Source organism: Sinohyriopsis cumingii, chromosome 9 (assembly GCF_028554795.1).
Source record: "Sinohyriopsis cumingii isolate HCF-2022 chromosome 9, ASM2855479v2, whole genome shotgun sequence".
NCBI classification, from domain to species: domain Eukaryota; kingdom Metazoa; phylum Mollusca; class Bivalvia; order Unionida; family Unionidae; genus Sinohyriopsis; species Sinohyriopsis cumingii.
In genome coordinates this window covers 114,677,089-114,702,134 of record NC_142969.1, presented here as the reverse complement: position 1 = coordinate 114,702,134, position 25,046 = coordinate 114,677,089, and the positions used below count along the sequence as shown (strand labels likewise).

The 25,046-nt window shown below is 34.5% G+C and overlaps 1 protein-coding gene and 1 pseudogene across 2 annotated transcripts in view; one reads left to right on the top strand and one right to left on the bottom strand.

The window, feature by feature from the left end:
- The window catches only part of LOC149792503 (calcineurin-binding protein cabin-1-like), a 197,794-nt gene that overhangs the window by 61,797 nt on the left and 110,951 nt on the right, over positions 1–25,046 (bottom strand). For both annotated transcript variants that reach the window (XM_089971114.1, XM_089971115.1), the window contains exons 27-30: positions 20,417–20,471; positions 11,086–11,173; positions 4,775–4,840; positions 1,650–1,761 (exon numbers count right to left, since the gene is read on the bottom strand). In XM_089971114.1, coding sequence (XP_089827240.1) covers positions 1,650–1,761; positions 4,775–4,840; positions 11,086–11,173; positions 20,417–20,471 — 321 coding nt within the window. The remainder of the gene's footprint in view (positions 1–1,649; positions 1,762–4,774; positions 4,841–11,085; positions 11,174–20,416; positions 20,472–25,046) is intronic.
- Positions 17,604–18,436, top strand: LOC149792504 (uncharacterized; annotated as a pseudogene).

Here is a 25,046-nt window from a genome sequence, read left to right as displayed (position 1 = left end):
TGTATTCCTAGCAGGCTAGTGAATGCCTGGAATTATCCAGGTCTCTAATTAGCTGTAAGTGACATTGTTTTGTATCAACTACTGTATTTGGCTAAAGGAAACATGACTTTTGATTTTTCTTTAGCACTAAAGCAGATCAGAGACTTCTCTGTAATCATAGCAGACTGATTATGCAGAGGACAGCTTATTAGCAATGATGGTTTACCGATACCTGGATGACAACAAATCACAGAAATGATTATTGGCAGCATGTTCCTTTGAAGGAGCTGCAACTTTCTGCACTCTGGTGCAGCCCAGTAAATGTTCATAGGTAAAGAACAAATAAGATCAATTCAAACAATAAACTGTCACTTTCAAGTGAATTCCGATTTAAAAGTGAATTTAGTCATCTCAGTGAATTAGGACATTTAACCTCACAATTGAGATTTCTACGATAATGAAAGCTTATTTTGTGAATAGGATTGTGATTTTAAGAGATTTACAGAGGAGGATGTTGAAATGGCTACGGTTGCTCTGTGTAGATATTTTTACTCATTTGATGATGTTCAGCACTAAATCATACTTGATGAGGACTGCCCCACTGTCGAAAGTAAGACTGATGCTGTCATCATCCAGTTCTACCTAGGCAACCCCACCAAAAATTTACCCTCCAATCATCAGGATCTACTAACAGCTTTGATCAGGAAAACTTGCCAGAAACAACCCATGCCATTTTTTAAGCTTGAATGCCAACAAATTGAGCCCTTGAAAATTATGAAGCTGAGAATTAGCATAGACTTTGCTTAAAACAACAAGCAAAGAAAAAAAAAAAAAAAGGACGATCCAGTCTCAAACAACCTAAAACCATGAAATACTAACAGTAGGAAACACACGTGTAATTTGTTTGTTTCAAACATCATTGGATTTTAAATGGATTACATACATGCAAGTTTGTCATTTTTTCTGTTATTCCATGCTCTGGAATTGCTAAAAGCTGCACATAATGTGACATCAGTCAGCTGATAATCATTGTATGTAACTTATATTTTGAACTGAAAACAAGATATTTTATTGATTTAAAAAAATGAGTTGGCATTGCTCATTACACTTGTTACACATGTTCATGTTTTTATTTACAAAATCAGTTCCTAATTAAAAATGAAGCTTTTAATGTCAGGCCGCATTGGCCTCAAGAGCAAACCAAATTTAATCTTTTTTTTCTTCAAGTGATTGCAACATTTGTAATCACTTTGAACTTGATGCAGCTGTAGATGGAAATTATAAGTGGCAAGTATATTTAGTAAAATGAGATGTTTATTTATACCTTTGTGTTTAATGTTATATATGAGTTGTTCTATCATATGTATGACAAAATGGATTGAAAGAAAGAAATCTAAAGTATGGTATACTTGTATTAACTTTTTAAATGTTATAATGAAATGTATAAATACCATGCAGTGAAAACAAACAACTTCTATAACTAAGAGTATTACTTACTATATACTTGACTGGCAATGTCCACCCCACCCCCCAAAACATAAGTACCCTCAACATGATTAATTTCACTATACCACTGTTAGGTACATAACCAGACTAACGCATTATAATGGGGGAGAGCTGTATCTCTCATCTGATTTAATTCAAGCTTGAATCTGCCCAAGGTAACTTACTGAGCTGAGCTTTTGTTCCAGCTGACTCATCCTGGCCAATGCCATCCCCGCCCAGGAGTCCAGACGTGTCGGGTTCACACAAAGGTCATGCAGGTAAAACTTTATGGCCTTCCTGTAATTATAATTATCAGCCAAAATTTGGAACTTGCACAATAAATAAAATGAAATGAGATAATCTTTTTTGTCAACTTAATGTTACAACATTGGCCAGTATCATCAAATTAATATACCATAATAATGTAGCACCATTTGTGGAAATAATGATTAAAGCATTCTCTCCTACTCTATCTGCATAATGATTGCTTTGTGCTGATGTAAAGGAAAAAAAGATAAATTGAAGACTTAAATCAATTATTCAGTGTATTACCTGTTAAACTAATTCCCTGGAAATTGCTTTCATGAGCAACAATTAAGTCGTAAATAGGACGGGAGATAAGTTGGAAGATTTCTGGGGGATATTTATAGACTGAAAGGATTAATTAAAATGTACCTAAATCGTTAAAATGTGCAACAATGAAAACAGTGCCTTTGACTAACATTCATTATTTATGGCCAGAAAAGAGAGAGGGGGTATCATTTCTTGTCAATCTCAAACCAACAGAGAATGTAAAACCAGTCAATATAATGGGGTATCTACATTGCTTATAATATAAAGCCGATATCAGGGTTTAAACAGTAAAACTGAAAATAAAAGCAAATCAATCAAATGTAATCGAAGAGCGATGCCCAAACAACAGCTTGTTAAGAAAGAATACAGGTAGTCAAAACTAAACTTTTAACCTATATTATGGGCATTCTTTAGTGAATATATTACAGTATTGTGAATACAAGATAATTATGTGCTTAATCTATGGTATTTTATAAATAATCATCAAAGATTTGAATCGTTAATATGGAGTACATACCTTGGTAGGATCAAATACATCAATAAAAAATATGTTCTGATTAGCACTTGAGTGCATCAAATCAAATACTGGTAAATCAAATAAATTACTGGTAAATCAAATAAAATACTGGTAAATCAAATATCAATGGATGTATGGCTACAATATGATATGGAACAATGGAGTATGGTAAAACAAAAAACCAGAGCAAAATCCATTCATATTTGTTTTAGGGAGAAATGATATGTCTGCCATAAAAATGGTATCCTGAAGAGCACAGATCCCACACAGCCTGTAAATTGTGAATTCTTTCTCTTCTTTTATTTCATATTGGACATATTAGAAAATACAAGCATGTACAATGCATACAAATTAATGATAAAAATTGTAATATAAAAACAGTCATATTCATTTTTAAAAATGTATTGATATGGTAATTGAACAAAAATTTGTACAGCTATGTTACACATTTTTTACTTTGCCAATAATATCTTAAAATCATGGTAATACAAGCAATTAAAGAAATTTCAATGACATGATCTATATACAAGTTGATTTAGAGTACAAGATAAAGCTATGACTTCCAGGTCAAAATGTATTGACTTATACGACAAAACATACGGAATCTTTCTCACATGACTGCAAGCACAATAGTATCTGAGAAACTTCGATAAACACACAAACCATACCTGGCACTAAGCAAAGGTAAGTACAGATGACTAAATCAAAAAATATGGGTCAGAGTGACCTAGTTTTGAACTGAAAGATGTATTACTCCTCATGAAACATTTGTATATCAAGTCATATGACTTTTTTTTTAAACAAAAAACTAATGGATCAATGGATGGACAGATATCATACAATTTTGTGCCCAATACTAAGGGCGTAGCAGAATGCTGAGTATGGGATGAAATCATATATGCCAACCCCTGGAAAGGTATAAGTGTAATTATTACTAATATAAGTGGCAAATAGCTTAATCTGAGAATAAAAAAGTGTAATCTATATATTACATGACACAATTACAGGAAACTGTATGAAAAACGTATATTCATTTTGCTACTAACCTGGATCTGCACCTATTTAAAATTTGTGCCACAAAATGGGCAAAATCCGCTTGGATTAGTACCAGAATACAAACACATAAAATGAAGTCAAACCCACAATAAGCATGTCGATGTGTTGAACCAGGGTGTTGTGAATCACTCTCATATTCTTCTTTTTCAAATTTGAAAAGGACTATTTAGTTGTTCTTTTTCTGATCTGACATGTTTTGAAGTTTAACAATCCCTCTACATGTTTCAGTCATATAAATGGGTCACTTCAATAAACCTGTTTTGCATAAGATCGAGCACCATTTTCTATACATACAGACTGGTCTGCTACCGAAGTCATTTTATATAAGTACAGACTGGTCTGCTACATGAGTCATAAGTACAGACTGGTCTGCTACCAAAGTTTTTATATTGAAGAAACCTATGGGGTTGTCTTGGAAATGTGTCATATGCAGCTGCTAAAAATTGAAAATAAGGAAAGTACATGTAGGTCTATTATGGACATTTGTACTCACACTATTCACACACAACAGTCTTCTTTTTCAGAATATTCTCCAGTTTATATGATGTGTGGAGATGATAATAAAAATGATCAACACAACATTTTATTTCTTTATTCTTATTTTATTTTTATGTACAAAAAAAGCATAAGACATGCTCAGGTGAAAAAATGTATAATGATGATGCCAAAACCATAATGGTGATGCCAAAAGCATAATGATGATGCCAAAAGCATAATGATGATGCCAGCGTAATGATGATGCCAAAAGCATAATGGTTAGCATGTATGTGATATATATCAAATTCAACTTGCCAAATGGGCAACAACATAATATTCTGACTTGTCCACTGCTCTCTACACATAACTAAGGTTTTTTTTAAAAAAAAGCAGAATGATAATTGATAACTCAGAACAAGGAAAAAAAGAAAGTTTTAAAGGTAACACTGCTTTCTGTGGGCTAATATCTAATTTATATTTTGGATACTACCATTAAGACCTTAATCCACTCTGAATTGTGCGTGATTTCAATTATTTATATGACTGGCAAGTTAGATAAATCAGACGAGTAAGTCTTCTGCCATTTTCTTCTATGAAAATGCTTCTTTTCATGAGATGATTTATTCACAATGCAATAAATGTATTTTATTTTCAATTTTACTAACAGGTCAGAATATTTGCACTTACCCAGCTTCTTTGTTGACTTTCAGGTAGTAATCAGCAAGAAGGTAATACAATTCCTTTAATATTGGCCTGTGGACAGACAATAAATAATATTCTAAAAAGAGCAAGCAATTTTGATAACAGCATGTAATAATGACGATGATGCAAGAAGCAAAAACAAAAGTGTCTTAACAAAAATTATTAGAGTACACAAGGCAAGATACATATATGAATGACTTTTCACATACACACACACACACACAAGTCTGAAGCTTTTATTTTATTCCAGCAAACTGAATGTCTCCATTAAGTCCAACTGTTACATTTTGTGAAACTGTACACAACAAGAGTTCCTTAAATGGACTCACACTCCAGTGGTAGAAAAGAAGTTCTAGGAATCCATGACAAGTCCATTTCTTTCTGTTGTTTTTTACTTTTTAACTGCTCGGTATTGTAGGGTTCCCAAACTTTTTGAAAAAGAAACATTTCCAGGTCTTTTACAAGTGTTTGCTGAATGAATTAGGGAAAACGTATGACCATTACTGAATGGAGAGTCAGCAACATTTTGGTTTAGAAGATGCTAATTTTTAAAATCAAAACTGTTTTTTGTATTTTGAGATCTTCCTGTAATATCTTAATCAGAAATATGATCATTTACTAAACAACAGGATTTATTGCTAGAAACAAGCATAACCTTTTTTTTTTAAATCCATATAAATATGAGTGTAACTCATTTAAATGTACAGAACAAACTTGTTAACTTCGTTCCCATTAACTGCATATATTGTTTTAGAATTGGGCTATTTTAAATTTTCACAATTAGCCCTTTAAAATAATATGCCTTCATATAAAAAAAGGACTGAACTTTTTTTTTTAACAAAAGTCCACTTGCATCTGGTTGGTGCACTCACATCTACTTCAATGTAATACAAATATGGACAGTATATTTAATGAAAACATTGTCAATTACACCCAGTGCATGAGATTCTGCATTGAAAATTGTCCTAGCAACTGGTCCATTTCTATGCATTTATTAAAGATCTGATTATGCACCAGAAAGTCAAGCTGCTGATGGGATTTGTGGCTAAGGTTACTATGTCAAATGGTCCATTTTCAAATTATGACAAATTAGACATTATAAGAAGTAACTGGGTGAAACTCGTGTTGTTACAGCTGTGCATTCAGGTGAAGTACCAACAACAAGATTTTCAAGATGGTTACATGGCAATCATGCTGAATATCAGATTGGCACCGTTTCACTTAGTAACAAGTAGGCATGAACCATGTTAGTGAAACCTCCATGTCAATATGACCAGAAAGAGTAGCAATAATAAGATTCACAATATAGTCACATTAGATGTACTATTTTCATGTATGGCTAATTATGCTTTAGGTAACTATGTTTTGCTAAAGTTTTATTATATGCAATCTTTACAGCAGTTTTGGAGATGTGACAAACTAAAGAGGTTAGACAGGCCATAACCTGAGCTCTTCTAGTCATGGACCTGTAGAGCAAAAAAAAAAAAAATTTAAGTTTGGACAGACTGCTAGGCAGCGAAATTCAATGCAAATTGTCTGGTAAACCGTTTCTCTAAAAATACTTCCTCAATCACATTAACATATGGAATAAACTTTGCTAAATCTCAAATCCAGCCCTTCAGAAAACATGAACAAATGAATTTTTGTCTATATCATCATTCAGCCTAATGGGAAAATTGTTTACCTCCCTTTAACACTGCTAGGTGGCACCAGTTTTAATCTGAGTGAAACTACAATGCTGACATTCATTAGTATGCATGGGAGGATTAATAGAAATGTGTTCTGGTAAGTATTCTCAGCGAAATATAATTTACTAAAACATTTATTTTCTCTTTGAATCCATTCTCTGTTCACATTAACACTAGAAGAATAGGAGGAAATGATAAGCATCTTACTACTATGGCAGGCACCCTTCATGGGAAGAATATCATGATTTCCCTATAAGGATAACCCACTATCCTATCCATGGAGCAGCACAACTGACAGTCATGTGACCTGTGATGACTATAAGCAACTATGAAGAAATAATGAACTCTAGTTTAGTGATAAAATTTCAGGGCGTATCCAGTGCTAAACTCATGCTCATGAAGAGTTGTGCTGGCATCAAATGGGGCTGGTGATCATCTTGGCAGATGCCACTGGACCTTGTGCTGATGTCAAATGGGGCTGGTAATCATCTGGGCAGATGCCACTGGACCTTGTGCTGACGTCAAATGGGGCTGGTGATCATCTGGGCATATGCCACTGGACCTTGTGCTGACGTCAAATGGGGCTGGTGATCATCTCGGCAGATGCCACTGGACCCACCAGATCAAATTCTTGTCTATGATAGTGGAATAACAACTTGAGAAGGTTGAATATGCATGCCATCAAAGAGCTTCTATTCTGTCTTGGATCACAACATTACATTTGAACATGAGGGTCACAGGAATTGCTAATCTTATCAGCTGAAATCTTCATGAGACAATTTTGATCATTAACATGTTCAAGATATGCTGAGTGTGTCATGGCTTGATTTGTTATGATCTCTTTCGTGGCCTTCACCAGAAGAAAGAGATTATTTGTGTCCCATGACCTTTCTCTTAGCGCTTCAATTATAATGCATATGGCATGGACAGGTCTTGCATGGTTGCCTCACTCAATGTATCTATCAGAGAGACAGAGTGTATAACAACTCTGAATAATGACAACCTATTCTTAGCTACAAAGCTTGGTTACATCAGTAGGACCATGGAACCATCTAATATGAACTGTAGATAGTTTAGGTCAACTGAACGGGTACGTAACTCACTCACCATGCAAGTTGAAGTTAAGGCTATCATAAAACATGTTAGGTCCCTCTTGCAGGTTCTCGCTAAACTGATCTGAACTGAGCCATGTCAAAATCTCCACCACCTGTATGTTGTGCAATGACCTGATCTCCTGCATAACTTCAGTTTTTTCCCCAAATCTGATGGCAGATCCATCATGAATAGGGGAGACAACAGGATAAATGAGATACAAAACCACTCCAAAAAAACTTGGATTGCCATTTGTAATGCCAACTGGTAAGAAATCTGGCAGGTCAGTGGCGGCTTTTGGGACAGTTGGACTAAGAGAAACCTTGTTTATTATCCCTTTACTAATGTGCTTTGTTAAGTGAGGGGCCTGTTGTCATCTGAAATTTAAGTCAAAACTGATGATGGGCAATATTCCGCATCTAATTTCTTTGCTGATTACCATCTCTCTGTTGAGAGTGATTCAGCCTAACCACCGGAGCATGTGTCAAGGCTAGTTAGAGGGGCAGTTCTTGTGCTGTCTCCCCACTTCATTTATCCTACTGCTAAACAGAGACAGTAACTCAAAGGGTGCAGCATGGAGATGAAGACAGGCATCTCATCCCACTAAATCTAAGTTAGCTAAAGACATCTGGGTGTCAGCCATAGAGCTGTGCATAGCCCTGCTATTGACCTTGGAAATCTTATCCATAGATTCCCAGGTAAAATTGCCACCTGATTTTTTGGCAAGCCCCCAAAAATGGCAAGAGATGCCAAGTCCAACACTGAGGATGTGTCCACACTGTTATGCACAATCTTCAAAATGGCATGAAAAATATTATTGTAGAATTGGGGAGACAATTATATCAGCAAAATGTCAATTTCTGACCAATGAGAAACCCACTACACCATCAATCAGGTGAAGGCTCAAGATGTCCCACTGATCCAGTCTAATACCCCATACCTCACTTGCACAGGAGAAAAGATATTTTCTGACCATAAGTCACATACATGGCATGTTGAGGACTATGTGCAAGCAAGACATGTCACTTCTGCATTTCATTGCCATTGGTTAACTGAAATGACAAGAATGAAACAACAAAAATATTGGAAATGACCAACCTGAAAGTGTTCTCAAATTATAATATAAATATTCATTACTTATAAAACCGAAAATATCCATGTAGTGAGTGCATATGAACATGCTCTGAAGATACTGTGTTGGAGCACATGAACCGAACTGTCAAAAAATTCACATAAATACTTATCAAAATTTGACAACAAAAAATATTTTTAATACATGCAGCAAATACCTCACCACACACCAATATATATATATATATATATATATATATATATAAGGAAAAGAAATATTTTTTCACCCTTTTGTGAGGGTTCTATTCAGGAGGTTGCAAATATCATTCCTAATTTTAATGTAACTGGGAAATGTATATTCAAAGAAGAAACACAAAACTGTCTATATGACAGCTGAGGTGGCTCAGTGGTCAAGGCACTGGACATGTGATTAGAAAAGTGGAAGTGTGATCCAAGCTGATCAGACTGACTACTGTGGTTTGTCTGCAGACATTGAGAAAACTGGGGGGGGGGTTTGGATCTGGGCTGTTTAATGACTGAATCCTCGTTTTACATTCATGAAAATAAATATTGTTAATAACGTGCTTTTCTAATGAAGTTGTTTGTATTCTGAATATAAATTAAATCTATTTTCAAAATGTCCAACATGTAAAAGGTCGTTAACATTGGTCCAAATGGTTTCAACAACCATCACGTGTATGCGAAAACATTTGTGTATTATTTCACTGCATTTTATTTGGTTGATTAGCCTGGTTCCCGGAGTGGTATTTAATAGTATAATCCCAAGTCACTATAGCAGGTAACAAAACAAACTGTTGGTAAACGACCAAATAAGATTCCATTTTTTCTAAAACTAGCAACATTTCGTGAGACAATTGTTTACATCAAAACTCAATTTTTGTATTGTTCAATTTGTATAATATTGATGTCATGATTTCACTAGAAGTAATAGTGAAACTTCTTATCATCCTTGAGGATATCTCTAAGTACCAGTTCAGGAAATCTCTGAAACTCATTTGCCCATAATGATCCGTATCTATGAAAACAAGGTCTTTATTTTATGAAGTATTAGTTTCGCTTGGTCACCTTGCTATCTTTGATCACAGACATGAATGAACTGGTTATTTTAAGTTAGTTTAACTAGATTACATACACGATAACATTTTTAATAGTGTCTGATTGATCAACTGATATGAGTTCACCCGACATACGACCAGGGACACTAGACCTTAGGCATGTAGGATTTGCATGATTTTTTACTTTTTTTCACCACCTCCTTTATTTGATTCAAACAACTAAGTAACATGATAATACAAAGGAGACCAGCTTTTAATTCTTTGCAACAATACAACAAATACCTCTGCAAGTCAGTTATCAAAACACAGTCGGCAACTGAATTAGGTTCTCAGAGAAACACTTGTGGACTTAGCTGTTACAGTAGATTGACACATTTTACATTTAAATACACATTGCGTTTATGCTGGTTACACTTAAGAGAAACTAAAAGATAGAAATGTAAAACAAATGTCACTTAATACAGATTATTTAATTGGCATTTAAATATTAATCTAATGCCTACACTAGGCATAAGTGACATTTTCATTGATCAGACTTTCCTTGAATATCTTCAACTATGTTGTACTAAGAATGTCGTTTGAAAAGTGTGTGTGTGTGTGTATGATTTGGATTTTTAACGTAGCTTTAACAATTTTTCAGTCATATCACTACGATGTCTGCAGTGTGGCAGCTTATAGTGATGTCTAGCACTGGGGCATCATGCTGCAGACATGTAGCATGATGTCCCACCCAGTCACATTATCCTGTCACCAGGCTGACCAGTCCTAACACTAACCTCTTAATGCTAAGCACCAAGCAAGGCAGCTCTAAGTACCATTTTTGTAAGTCTTTGGTATGACTCGGCCGGAGATCAAACCCACGACCCCAGTATCCAAGGCAGAAGCTCTAACCACTAGACCACTGAAGCAGTCAGTTTGGAAAGACAATGCAAAAAATTATAGGACTTTATATTAAAAGTTGATTATTTCATAATGTTGATTAGAATTTCCAAGTCCTATCTACCATTTTTGACCACAAAAGAAGCAATATATCAGTGTTTTAGTTATCAATTTTTACTGCGATTTTCTTCACGTTCAACAAATAAGGATCAATTTTTGGGTATTTTCTGGTTTAAAAAAATAATGGGATCCACACCTCACCCTTCATTCGAGTTATCAAGCGAATGGTGTATTTATCATTCTTTCTTTCTTTCCTTTTTTCCTTTTATTATTTCTAACTAACCTGAATGCTAAAATAGTTTTGATGATAGCGTGTGAAAAATAAAAAATCAACCACTGATTAGGACAAATGTTCGTGCTTTGTTTGCCATTTTTAAGGACTGGGGAATGACAAAATAAGTATAGAAGCTTTAGGAAGAAAGCTACATACAGTTTGAGTTGTCGTTCTGATGGCATCATGGGTGGAAAGTTAGTCTGTCCCTCAATGTAGTTGTGCAAGTCCTCTAGTGAAACACCAACTGGAAAATAAATTAGTTAAAAAAATTATATATACATATTTAAATCCAGATTATTTTCAGATTTTATCAAATAAAGTTCTTTATACAAAATAAACAAATAATGGTTTACACGTTCCAATATAATGACAAAAACAAAACATGAATTACCTATTTTACATAAGGGACCAATTTTAATGGATTTTCTGGTTGCTCTGAATTTAAAGAGTGACATAATGAAAGTATCCATCAACAATGAAAGCTGCAATGTCTGTATTATTTGCAAGATCTGGACTGAAAGCTGCTACGCATCCTATTTCACATGCATAAATGTCCTTTCATATATTTTCATTAACATTGGTTAACTAATACAGGTGTTTTAAGCAGGTAGTTAAAGATTTCTCAATCATTTCAGTCTATTAATGGATTTCTAAGTATGCAAATTGTCCAACTAGGCTTGCTGTCTGTGTAATTCTACTCAAGGCCAGACTGAAGACAAGATTTTCCAATAAAAGATCATATTAGGAAAATGAGGCTATCAATAAAGAAATGAAAATATGTCAATGTGCTGTAAAGGCTTTCAAAACAGAAGATTTGTAATGACAAGCGTCACAGACATCACCTGTTCTATGTTCTCACCAGTAAAGATAACAATAGAAGGGTTGATGAAAGAATACTTGTTGATGTTGTTGTTGTTGTTTTGGGTTTAATGCAATTTTTCAGCAAATGATATGCAACACATGATAGCCAATATATCTATTGTCAGAACAACTCAAAATGTCCTGGAAGAACCATCTACCCATTGGAAGCATCTGGAATGCATTCTCATGTACTCATGCTGTAAAAGCCTGAAACTTCAGCCACTGCAGACAGAGAAGAGATGATGGTGATCTGTAAAGGCAAGTGCCCAAAGCACTCATTCACCCGTGGCCTCAATGAAAAATTGAGTCTCCATAAAATGTAAATTTGAGAAGAAAACATCAAAAGCTTCCAATCTCAAAATGCATGAGCTGTACTGTAGTGGTTTATGACAGTGATAGGATAGTGCATTATTGATACTGCTTAAGGACTGAAACAAAAACAGAGTTGTCACAGAATTTGCCCTCCAGGTAATTTAAGTCTAGGCCAATTTGATATACAAGGACCATAGATGGGATCAGATAAGTGATGCTAGTAGGGAAATTAAAATGGTAACAGCTGTTGGTTGAAAAATGTCATTTTTGCCATTCAAAACAAATATAAATGGTAAATATGTTAAATAGTCTATATCTAGATAATAATAAAACAATGAAGACACATATATGCAAAAGTATTTATATACATTTTATAAACACAAAATGTTTTTATAAACAAGCAAATACAATGAGATTCAATAAGATAGAATAAATAAATGCTAATGCAAGAAAAACCGATGTCAAATAAATACACAATACCCATGTATGCCAAAGCAATAAAAACATGTCAAATAACTACACAATTCCCATATATACCAATACAATAAAAACCATGTCAAATAACTACACAATTCCCATGCATGCCAATGCAATAAAAACCATGTCAAATAACTACACAATTCCCATATATGCCAATCCAATAAAAACCATGTCAAATAACTACACAATTCCCATATATGCCAATGTAATAAAAACATGTCAAATAACTACAAAATACCCATGTATACCAATGCAATAAAAACCATGTCAAATAACTAAACAATTCCCATACATGCCAATGCAATAAAAACGTCACATAACTATACAATTACATATATGTCAATGCAATACAAACCATGTCAAATAACTACACAATTCCCAAATACGCCAATGCAATAAAAACCATGTCAAATAACTACACAATCCCATGTATGCAATGCAATAAAAACCATGTCAAATAACTATACAATTGCCACATATACCAATGCAGTAAAAGACCACATCAAATAACTATACAATTCCCATATATATCAATGCAATAAAAGACCACATCAAATAACTACATGAATATTCTGGACATTAAACATCAAAAATCCTACATATTCAAGATTTCTAGAATGCCTAGCACAAATCTCCCAGATCAAAGTTCTCAAACCATTCACCACTGTCAACCCTAGGAAGACTTTCCGGTGGAGTTGCATTATCATTCCTATAGGTGCTCCTCCTGGTCATTAATTGCATTTGAAAGACCAGTCACCTTGAAGCCGCTTTTAACAATATATTTTTCCTTCTTTAAATTTTCCAAAATCCAGTCAATCATCTGGTGCTTTGAAAAGGATGCAATTTGTTATTTGTCTACCACAGCTGCAACAAGTTTGGATGTCTGACCCTTTGTGTAATCTGACCATCTTTTTAAAAACAGTCCCTTGAATTACTTATTCAGATACAAGTCCAGTTACTGCAGTTTACATCCACTGGATATTAAATGTAATTATCATTTCATTTATCAGTTGCATTCAGTCAAACCACCTCAGAATGAATCTAAAACCAAGTGAGAAGGAAAATGCTTTGTCTGTCCAACTTGCTTTCCACACTTTATGAAAAATATTATCCAACTTGAGGAGTTTGGCCTTTCATGATATTTGCTTCATCTTCACTGAGACTACCTTGGGGACATTAATATTCTTTAAGTCACTTGATAATGGGTGGGAACAAGTCATCAGATGCCAGGCAATACTAGCCAAACAGCACATCAGTCATTCTACAAATCTAAATCATACATTGGTTACACAGAAAAAAAGAAAAAGTTAAATTCACTAATTTTGTCAATTTTCCATCCTTCATCCATATATAAGTCAATTCGGAGTATAAGATGAGGCCAGGTCAATAACTTGGCTTCGTATTCATGAATATTAATGGTATCACTGTATGATATTCCATATTACCGGTAAGCGTGAAATTGCATCACCGATGCTAACATGCTTGTGATTTTACTTTTGTACAAGCCATTGCTTTATTCCGTTATCAATTGACACAGCTGAATAAACAGTCGATGCTTGTTTTAATTATGATACCCATTGCAACAACAGCCACATGGCTGTGCATGCTTAGTACATGTTAATCAAAGGTCTAAAGCTTTAACCTGATTATTCCAGTTGAAACCAGTCTTGAGTGCAAGATTCAACAGATGGGATAAACTCAGTAAAGCTAACAATAGGGAAATGAGGCTATCCATAGAGAAATCAGAAATGTAAAGAACATTAAGAGACAGAAAACAGAAAATTTACAAACGAAAAATAAATAATAAATACTTTTTATTATACTTTAACATATCTGTGAAATGCAGTATCAAATTTACACAAATGAACAGTTTTTACATATGTATTATTTAACATGTCAATTATAATTGAAAGTGCATTGATGTTGTAAAATTCATTTTATTACCAGTAGTAGAACTGTTCCACATTCTAATTAAGAAAACACAAAAACAAAACAAAAAGTCTGACTTTGCAGGTGCCACACTAGCTTGGCCTTTTGCAATGATACTTAATACGCATATATATTTGGCAGAAAATGACATTAGCACATGCTGAGTTTAGTTTCCAAAAACTGAATGATGCTAATATTTTTGTCTTGAGTGGACCATATCAAAAATTGATAATTGGAATATACATGTACCTATAAGGGCACTTGGAGAGAAAAAAAACAAGCTGCGATGGTCTTAAATAAAGAGACCCTCTTGATTTCTAACCTCACAATAATAAATGTGTTTCTAAATTATTTTAGTGTATATAATCAATGTGTAGTGAATATTTAAATGAACGGCAAAAATAACAAGAAAAACAATTATTTTTTCTTAGTTTTGGGAATTAAGCATTTCCTGTAATTAATTATACAAGGCATGTTTCTTTTGGAAATGGGGACTTGTATATTTTTCAGTTTATTTATGTATGCAACACCATCATGATATATATTGTATCCAGGTGAATTACCATGATACAATTCATGATATATATTGTATCCCGGTCAATTACCATGATACATATCATGATATATATTGTATCCAGGTCAATTACCATGATACATATGATATATATATATTGTATCCAGGTCAATAACCATGATACATATCATGATATATATTGTATCCAGGTCAATTACCATGATACATATCATAATATATATTGTATCCAGGTCAATTACCATGACACATACCATAAGACAAAATGGCTCGCAATATCCAGCTCTCTATGCTATCACTAAAATTTGTGGACTTCAAAGTAGGGCTGTACCAAATAGTGGTTTTAACTATTCGGCCGAATACGAATATATACCCATAGCAATTCGGCCAAATATGAATACGAATAGTGAGTGGATGCCCCAAAATAATATATTTTTATCTGCAGGTCTAATGACATTTTAATTAATTATAAAGTAACTAACAATGAACACGTGAAGTTCAAAGTAACTAAGGCATAACCAAAATATCAAAGTGCTACAGTTAAATGTCTTGATAATGCTTTACACTTTAATTAATGAATAGCAAGACTAAAATTGCTGCATGAAGAATACTGCCACCATGACACTAGATGAATATCCCTCAGGATACAGGGCTAATTGAGAGATTTTTTCAAATGGTTGTCAATAAGAATTGAGGTACTCGTTTCTGATTACAACAAGTATGCTCTTCACGAAGGTTGTCCTAATTTTACTATTCATATTTAGTTGCATCATACTTCTTGGGCAAATACGAATACCTGATTTAATAAACTATCTGGGGCTGAAGTGAATACAAAGCAAATATTCAGTACAGGCCTACTTCTAAGGTATTGTGTAAATCTTAGCAAGAAATATACGAACAAAAAGTAAAGACTTCACAGTTTTGAGGTACCATTTAATAGATTACTGGCAAAATTCTTGTCAGGTGAAGAAAGAATTCCTTAAAGGTCACTGGTCATACTCTTACATTTTTCTTTTTACCTCAGATTTGCATTTTATGATTAAAAGAATAAAACAATTATCAAGTGTAAAGAAGAAATAATAATTCAATTACTTTAAATAGAAGTATACAGTGCTGTTACTTCCCCTTAGCTATGATTTCCCACCTATAGTGGATGCCAACTGGAAATGACGAACATTTATTCCCACAAGATGAAGTACATGCTTCTTGTTGCCGAAAAATAAAACACTATAAACTATGGGTAGGAACATTTAGATGAAACTACTGAAACTAATTTACTGTTCAGCCTTAAATCGACATGCATGCACGACGCACTAGATTGTGTCGCTTTCAAAACTGTTCCATTGTTTCAATAAATTTTCAAAATACAGGTGAAAAGGAATCAATGATGGCTTCCCTAAGTCAGCCAAAGTAAATGTATTTTCAAATAATGAATTTTATTTGTGAGATACCATCCTATAGTTAACATTGATACAATAAATCTTGGTCATTTTGTACCTTATAATGTGTAATGCATGAATGGCAGGTGCCTTCAAGCAAGTGGGTGATATTCCCGCCTCATTTGCAATTTTTTTATCTGACATAAGTGATACACACAACAGTAAGGATACATATGCCAGTTGGCATCTGCTACATATATGGAGTTCATGGATATATTTTTTTCTTTAATAAATTTCGCATAATGAAAAAAGAAGGAATAAATGATAACAATGCAAGGTTCATTTCTTTCATTTTATTTTCAAATAATTAAGTGTTTTGTTTATCTATTTTATTGCACATGTGGGGGGTGGGCAAAAATTCAACAGTTATTTCATTTTTTAAGTCTTGTGACATATACCTTGATAAAAAAAAGTATCACCATAATTTCTGGGACAAGAAAAATAATTACTTATTTTATCATATCCTGATATATACAGTAAATAAGGTGTATATATCATAAATGCCAAGTCTCCCAAATTGTCTGGGAGTCTTTTGATTTTCGACCCCATCTTTTGATCTACTGAATTGCCGACAAGATCTCCCGAAAATAAAAAACTGCCAAGCATAGGTATTTCCAGCTAAAACAACATTCAATACACTGTTCATGACTACCGTAATCCATCAATCAAGTTATTACAATCAGAATGTTCTCTGCCTTTTCAGTCAATTCAAGAAATAAACCTCGGATATAATTCGTCCCCACTGAGAATTATGTTCTGAACTACTTTTGTTCACATGAAGCAATATGTCAGTGGAAGGAGACACATCACAATCAGAATATCATTGGCCTTTCCTGTACAGTACACAATGCACCCCACTACTTCCGGAGTTTTTAAAAAAATTCTGGTACCATGTCAAAATGTCCATTAACGGATTCAATAGAAAATATGCCTTTGAAAAAAAAAAAGAAATATGTTTGCAACTTCAACAATACTTAGATAGGTGAATTTAAATGTGTGAAGTGTAGTGAAAAGGGGGAAAGCTCTGTGTACTGTACAGATTGCAACACACATTTTAATGCATCATACATTTTAACATTTCTAGTGGGGAAAAAAATGATCTTACAAGGCACTTGCAAAGAATGAAACACACTGCAAATGAGAAACTGTCATATAATGTGCCTAAAGTAACGCAAATGTTTGCATCGACATCAGTAGACAGTGTCAATAAAGCAGAGGTTCTGTTTGCTAACTTTATGGCAGAGCATAATTTACCATTCTTGGTTGCTGACCATTTTAGTGAGCTGTGTAAGGTTATGTTTCCTGACTTGCAAATTGTTCAGAAATTTCGCTGCAAAAGAACTAAGGTAACAAACATTGTTACCAATGCACTGGGTCCAATGTATGACAATCAAGTAACTTTACTATGTAAGGAAAACCCTTTCTCAGTGATGATGGATGAGTCTAATGACAGTGGTGATGAAAGTGTGTAGCAATTCTTGTAAGAGTGTTTGACAGTGACATTCACAAAGTGACAACCAAATTCCTGGCTATGTCCATTTGCGATATTGGAACTGGTGAAAACCTTTTCAACTGTCTTCAAGAAGTTTTAACAAACAGACATATTCCATGGAAGAACCTTGTAGGATTTAGTAGCGACAATGCAAATGTAATGGTTGGAAAGAAAACTTCCGTCCTCTCCAGAGATCGTGAACATCAACCAAATGTAATCGACTTTGAGTATATCTGCTATTTGGCCAGTACCTGTACACAATATGGTTTGAAGAAATTGGCTGTCCCAGTTTAAGAACTTCTGGTTGACCCCTACTATCACTTCACTTACAGTTCCAAGCAAAGAGAGATATATAAAGAATTCCTACAGTTTACCAACACTGAGGAGTACAAACTGATCAAGAATTGTAGCAAAAAGTGGCCGTCACTCCAGAAATGCATTGCACGCTTCCTTCAACAGTAGCCAGCTCTTCAGTCATATTTCTAGAGCCATGAAGATGCTGTGAAGGTGGGACTAGAGTGAGCAGATCTGTGGAGAACCTTAAAAACCCAGAGATGAAACTGACATATCACTTTCTTCTACACATCATGGAACCACTGAATGACTTTAACACCATGTTCCAGGTTGGTGATCCAATGGTGGGATACCTCCATGTGAAGATGGAACGAATTCTACAGAAATTCATGGGAAAGTTTGTGAAGACAAGTGTTATCACTGCATCAGCCAGCATTATGGAGATCAACTTAATGTCGCCAGAAAACCGGCATGACAACTCTTTATTAGCAGTGGGTATAGAAGCCAGATGTTTCGTTCACGACAACTCAGACGACATTTCTCCAACACAGCTGAGCTCCTTCTTTAGGAGTGTGAGGAACTTCTATGAGGAAGTTACAGCAAAGATGCTAGCCAAGTTTCCATTTAATGACCAGACCCTGAAGGCCCTTGGTTACATGAATTTTGAGAGGAGATTGGAGATTTCAGCAGAAGCTGTGCTTCAGCTGAGTGACAGACTGGTTACAGCAACTAGCAGTGTCAACTTGAAGATGAGTTCAGGGACTTCCAGCTCTCCCCAGCCTCAGACCTGCCCAGTTTCACTCAGGGAGAAACACCATTGGATGTCTTCTGGGTAGACATGAGCAGAATTTCCACACCCTTGAAGAAATCCAGATTCCCAAATCTAGTGATGCTCTCTATGGCAGCACTCAGCTTGCCACACAGTAATGCAGACCCTGAGTGCTGTGTCAGCATGCTGAGGAAGATTCAGACAGACCACTGTGGAAATTTATGTGGAAAAACTGTGTCGTCACTAATATCGTGTAAGATAAATTTAAAGTGTGACTGTTTTGAGTTCAATCCTTCAAATGATTTGTGTATCGCTGCAAAAGAAGCTTCTCTACAACACTGAAAGACAACTAACACATTGAAAAAAAACTAAGTCTGTTTCAGTATTTAAGGTTCCAGTGTCTTTTTTTTTTAACCACAGTGATACTTGTGAAGATTCTTAAATTATTTTTTGTGAGATTAAGAAAATAACATATAACAAAATTAATAATGTTCAGTAACTATTATTCATTATAATTATTTTACTTAGTTGTGGTACAATCTGCACTTTCGCACTTAAACTTATGAGAAAAATAGTCGTTACGCTCATCTCCCTGATTTGGACCCAATCTCCCCTGATTTGGTTCCAGAAAACTTGGCATGTATGGTATATATATACACACACACACACACACACAAATGACTGATTCTACAGACTTGTACACCAATAAATGACAAACATCCCTGAGTAATACCTTGTATTTCTTTTTTTTTTAAAAATCCTTTTGAGTTCATATTGGTTATAATAATGTTAAATAAAGAGTTTGATCAAAGTCTACATTCTGCCCATTCAAAACTTTTATGATTATTTTAAACATTAATATTTTACATCTGCAGTAACATTACTGTAATCTTTATTTGATATATTCTACTTACACTCTTTCTATCACCTCTTCTACAGGATTTAGGACTTTCCTCACCCTATTCAATCCCACAGCTTCAATTCCATTTTTGTGGTAAACAGGGTCTTTTGGAAAAGAATGAACCCTTTTGTCCCATCACCACTCTTTTGGTTACATCCAAATGCAACACAGTGCACCATATTTGCTGTACAAAAGCAGGATCGTAATATCCGTTTTTGGCATGCAGAAAATACTGATGTTTACAGAGATTGCTGAATAATTTTTTCTTTAAAAAAGAGGATTTTTATGTCTAGTTAAACATTTTTATGGTGTGCATACATAACAAATGCTTTTTTTAGGACTATAATAATATCACACATTTGTACAACATAGATGGCCAGTGACCTTTAAAGTAAGCCACCAACATACATACAGGTGAGAAATTGCTGACCTGAATCTTATAGATGTAAATATCACTCAACTTTATGCATAATATTACCTGCTTTCTCATCCTCTGGAACAAGCTGTGATATTTTCTTCAAGAGATGCTCCACCTACAATAATAAACAATAAACATCGCATTATTTGGCCACCCGGTGCTTAATAGTCCTGCATGCTGATGCTAGTAGTAAATGATTGTCTCTGGAGAACAATGCGTCTTAAGTTAAACTTATTGTAGAGAAATCAGTATTTTCTTATTAGACTTAACATGACCCTGACCTTTAGACATCAATGGATTTCTATCTTACTATAAGTGCAAGCCATCCACAAAGATTGGTCAAGGAGATTAATCTAGAGCAAAAGTTCTTGTGCAAAACCCATTTTTCTTAGAGTCAAAATGACCTTGACCCTTCAAACCTAAAATCAAACAGCCTCTATCTTATCATAAGTGCAAGCCCTACAGAAACATTTGTTAACATGTATGGTCAGGTACTTAAATTTTTGTGTAAGAATAAGTTTCATTTCTAAGCTAATGACATACTGACCACACAATTAACAGGTATCTTTGTCTCTGTTTGGTCATGGTTTGTGGCACATGACTTGCACTAGTTTGTGGAAACCATTTTACAACTTGGTCAAATCTAGCGATAATGAATTCAAGATATTGTATGGAAATAGTTATTCTTCTTACAGTAACATTGATGTTGACCTTTCACCTTCAGGGCCCATGACACATGCAAGTCGTTTACAAAGTTTGGTCAAGGAATCTGGTTGAGTTATTGTCTGGATAGTTTTCTTTCTTGACCTTCTGAGACCTTGACCTTTGATCTTTTCAGCTCAAAATCTTTAGGTTTCTTCCCTGCCACAAATGCAAGGCACTTGTAAAGTATGGTAATAGTAGATGCTGGTAAACTATTGTGCAAATAGGAAAAAGCAGTGAATGGGCATAAAGAAACTAGCAGAGAAAAGCAAAACAAACATGTTACATAAAATTCAACAAATAATTCTCTAATTTATAAATTGAAAATTTAAGAGGAACTTACTGTACTTTGAATTAGATCACAATCCTGAAAGTTCTATCAAAAGTATAGTGTTCTAAATTAATTCCAATCTTGAATGTGCTGATGTACTAATAGCCTAGAATGGCTTGATGTACTGACAATCTTGATGTATCACTATAATATAATCAAGAATGTCCTTGAATGAACTTACAACAAAAAGTGATTTTATTCCAAAAGTCAATGAACACTTTGTAATTCCCATGATTAATTTACATAAATGATTCCTCTCCTATTAACACTAATATTAAGATGGGAGTGAATACTTTTGATGCAGGCAACCTTATGTAAAAAATAAGACACAACATGATGACCTGGACATGAGTAATTTTCAATGGAAATTTCCATCAAATTTGTAAACAAGGTCAGGTCTTTTTCCATAAATTTCAGCAACCTATCTGAGAGAAATTAGATAGACCAAAGAATTTGGGGGGTGGGGAGGAGGGCACCAATATGCTGAACTCAAATCCAAGTATTTGTGTTTATAAATATTATCTTAAAGTTCTACTCTACAATGATGGACTAAAGTTACCTATGTAATATTTTGCTTACAAATGACCATACAATCTACAATCATGGACAAAAGTTTAACACAATATAACAATAGACATAGGTATGGACAGACAGAAAGACATGGACATCATGACATATTTTGCCTTATTGCAGGCGTATCTAAATCCAATTCATTCAAATGAAAAACACTGATACTTGACTTTCACAGGGCCAAAATTTGATGCCAATATGTTAATAAAATCATTTAAAGTAGCAGGTTTACATTTAACCTGCAACACTCACCACCTGAATACTTGAGAAACCTCACTGGCTTACCATAAAAAATTCCAATGATGTTTACTGCATATTCAATCACCACCCCATCCCCTGAGTAATCTGGACATCATTAATATAAATCAGTTGCATCTTCCAGCTATAATTTTGTGTTTATAAGGTTTGGTCAGACAATGCTTGAAAACATCACTGTAATTTAATTTTTTTAACATCTGACCTCTGATCCCAGCAACCCAAGGGGGGGGGGGGAGGCAATAAGGACACCACCTCTTGTGGATGTTTATATGACAAGAAAACTACAAAGTTTTGTAACTTTCTAACCAGCTGTTCAGGAGATGTGGTAGAGACAGACAGATGGACAGAAGGTATCCTCAAATTCCTCCCTATAGAAAGGAAATAATAACAACCAACTGTGTATTAAAGTAAATTAATAGTTTCTGTTCTTATTCATACTGACATGTCCATGTGGACAACATGATTCTCTACTAAGATCCTAAATGGTCATAATGAAGATGTTTGTATTTCAAACTGGATCTTATGTAAATGATACATAGCTAAAATATCAAGAACAACTGTCAGCATGGGACAGTATGTGACAGTATGGGATAGTACAGGATAGTATGGGATAGTGTGGGATAGTATGGGATAGTGTGGGATGGTATGGGTGGGATAGCATGGCATAGTGTGAGACAGTATGGGATAGTATGTGATAGTGTGGGATAGTATGGCACAGTGTGGAATAGTGTGGGATAGTATAGGATAGTGTCTGGTAGTGTGTGATAGTATGGAATAGTGTGGGATAGTATGGGATATTGTGAGATAGTGTGGAATAGTGTGGGACAGTATGGGATAGTGTGGGACAGTGCATCATAGAATTGTTTCAAACCAATAAATAAATACAGTCTACTGGAAGCTCGCACACAGTTAATTTTTCATCACACTTTCAGGACAAAATTATATGTAAAATAATGAAATTCACTTTTAGCAATAATTCAGTATCCTTTAACATATTATTCAGCATTTGCACACAACCTATTTTAATTTCACATGTCCATCAATATACATGTACATATCAATATATTCATGTCCATTAATATACATGTAGTTATCAATATATTCATTTCCATTAATATACATGTAGTTATCAATATATTCATGTCCATTAATATACATGTAGTTATCAATATATTCATGTCCATTAATATACATGTAGTTATCAATATATTCATGTCCATTTATATACATGTAGTTATCAATATATTCATGTCCATTAACATACATGTAGTTATCAATATATTCACAAATAATGGTACTTCAAGACTAAAGTGTCTGCTTCAGACAGACATGTTTACCAAAACATCTTTATTGCGAGAACCATGTTTTCCAAAGAGAATTTTACAGGGCTTCATGTAGGCCTAATGTATTGGTTGCAGAATGGCTACCAACTTAAAAATAAAGTCACCATTTTCAAACATTTGGTCAACAAATTGTGCAGCACAAAATTCAGCTCGAAATCTCAGTACTGATTCTTAAATAAGTCAAGTGAGAATTGTCCTCCATTGAAGTTATTTTTATAGTACATGTCTGACTGAGAGGTAAATTGTAAGCAATGATACAAGCCCCTGTGATCGATATCAATGATACAAGCCCTGTGATTGATATCAATGATACAAGCCCCTGTGATTGATATCAATGATACAAGCCCTTGTGATTGATATCAATGATACAAGCCCCTGTGATCAATATCAATGATACAAGCCCCTGTGATCGATATCAATGATACAAGCCCCTGTGATTGATATCAATGATACATGCCCGTGATCGATATCAATGATACAAGCCCCTGTGATTGATATCAATGATACATGCCCCTGTGATCGATATCAATGATACAAGCCCTTGTGATTGATATCAATGATACAAGCCCCTGTGATTGATATCAATGATACAAGCCCCTGTGATTGATATCAATGATACAAGCCCCTGTGATTGATATCAATGATACAAGCCCCTGTGATTGATATCAATGATACAAGCCCCTGTGATCGATATCAATGATACAAGCCCCTGTGATTGATATCAATGATACAAGCCCCTGTTATCGATATCAATGAGCTTGAGCTATGGGTTTATTGTTGTTTTTTATGTCACCAGCAGGTAACTGTTCTGCAAAATTTACTTGCCAATTAGAACTTCTGAACAAACTTTTGAGTAATTTGCTTACAACTTGGATCCCACTTTGAAAGCATTCCTTGTAACAGAATAACTATACTGGATATAACATCGGCAGCATTTTCATTAAGGACCAACCAGACATCATTAGAGGTCTTTTGTTGAAAATCCCATGTCAATATGACCAACCATTCAGAAGGAGTAGCAATGACATAAGAAGTCTCAAGATGGTCACTATGGTAACTATATTGGATGTCAGATTCATGTTACTTTCATTTAGGCCAAGCAAGACACCACAATCAAGTCTTCTGGTGAAATAAAACTTTCTATGTAGGATAAGCAGCTATAACAAAACTCCCAAGATGGTCATATTCTTTCTGGAGAAGTAGCAGTAACAAGGGTTTCAAGATGGGTGCCATGATAGCCATACAGGAATCAGATTGGCACAGTTTTCATGTGGGACCACACTGTAATCATATGTTCAGATGGAGTAGAATAAAAAGATTTTTAAGATGGCTGTAATGGTGGACATAGTGATGTCTAATAGACACCATATTCATCTAAACCAAACTAAGCATCATAAGAATTTTTTTCGTGAAAACCCCATGTTCATATGAACATCTTTTAAGGAGGAAGAGTAATGATAACAATACTGTCAAGATGGCTACTGTG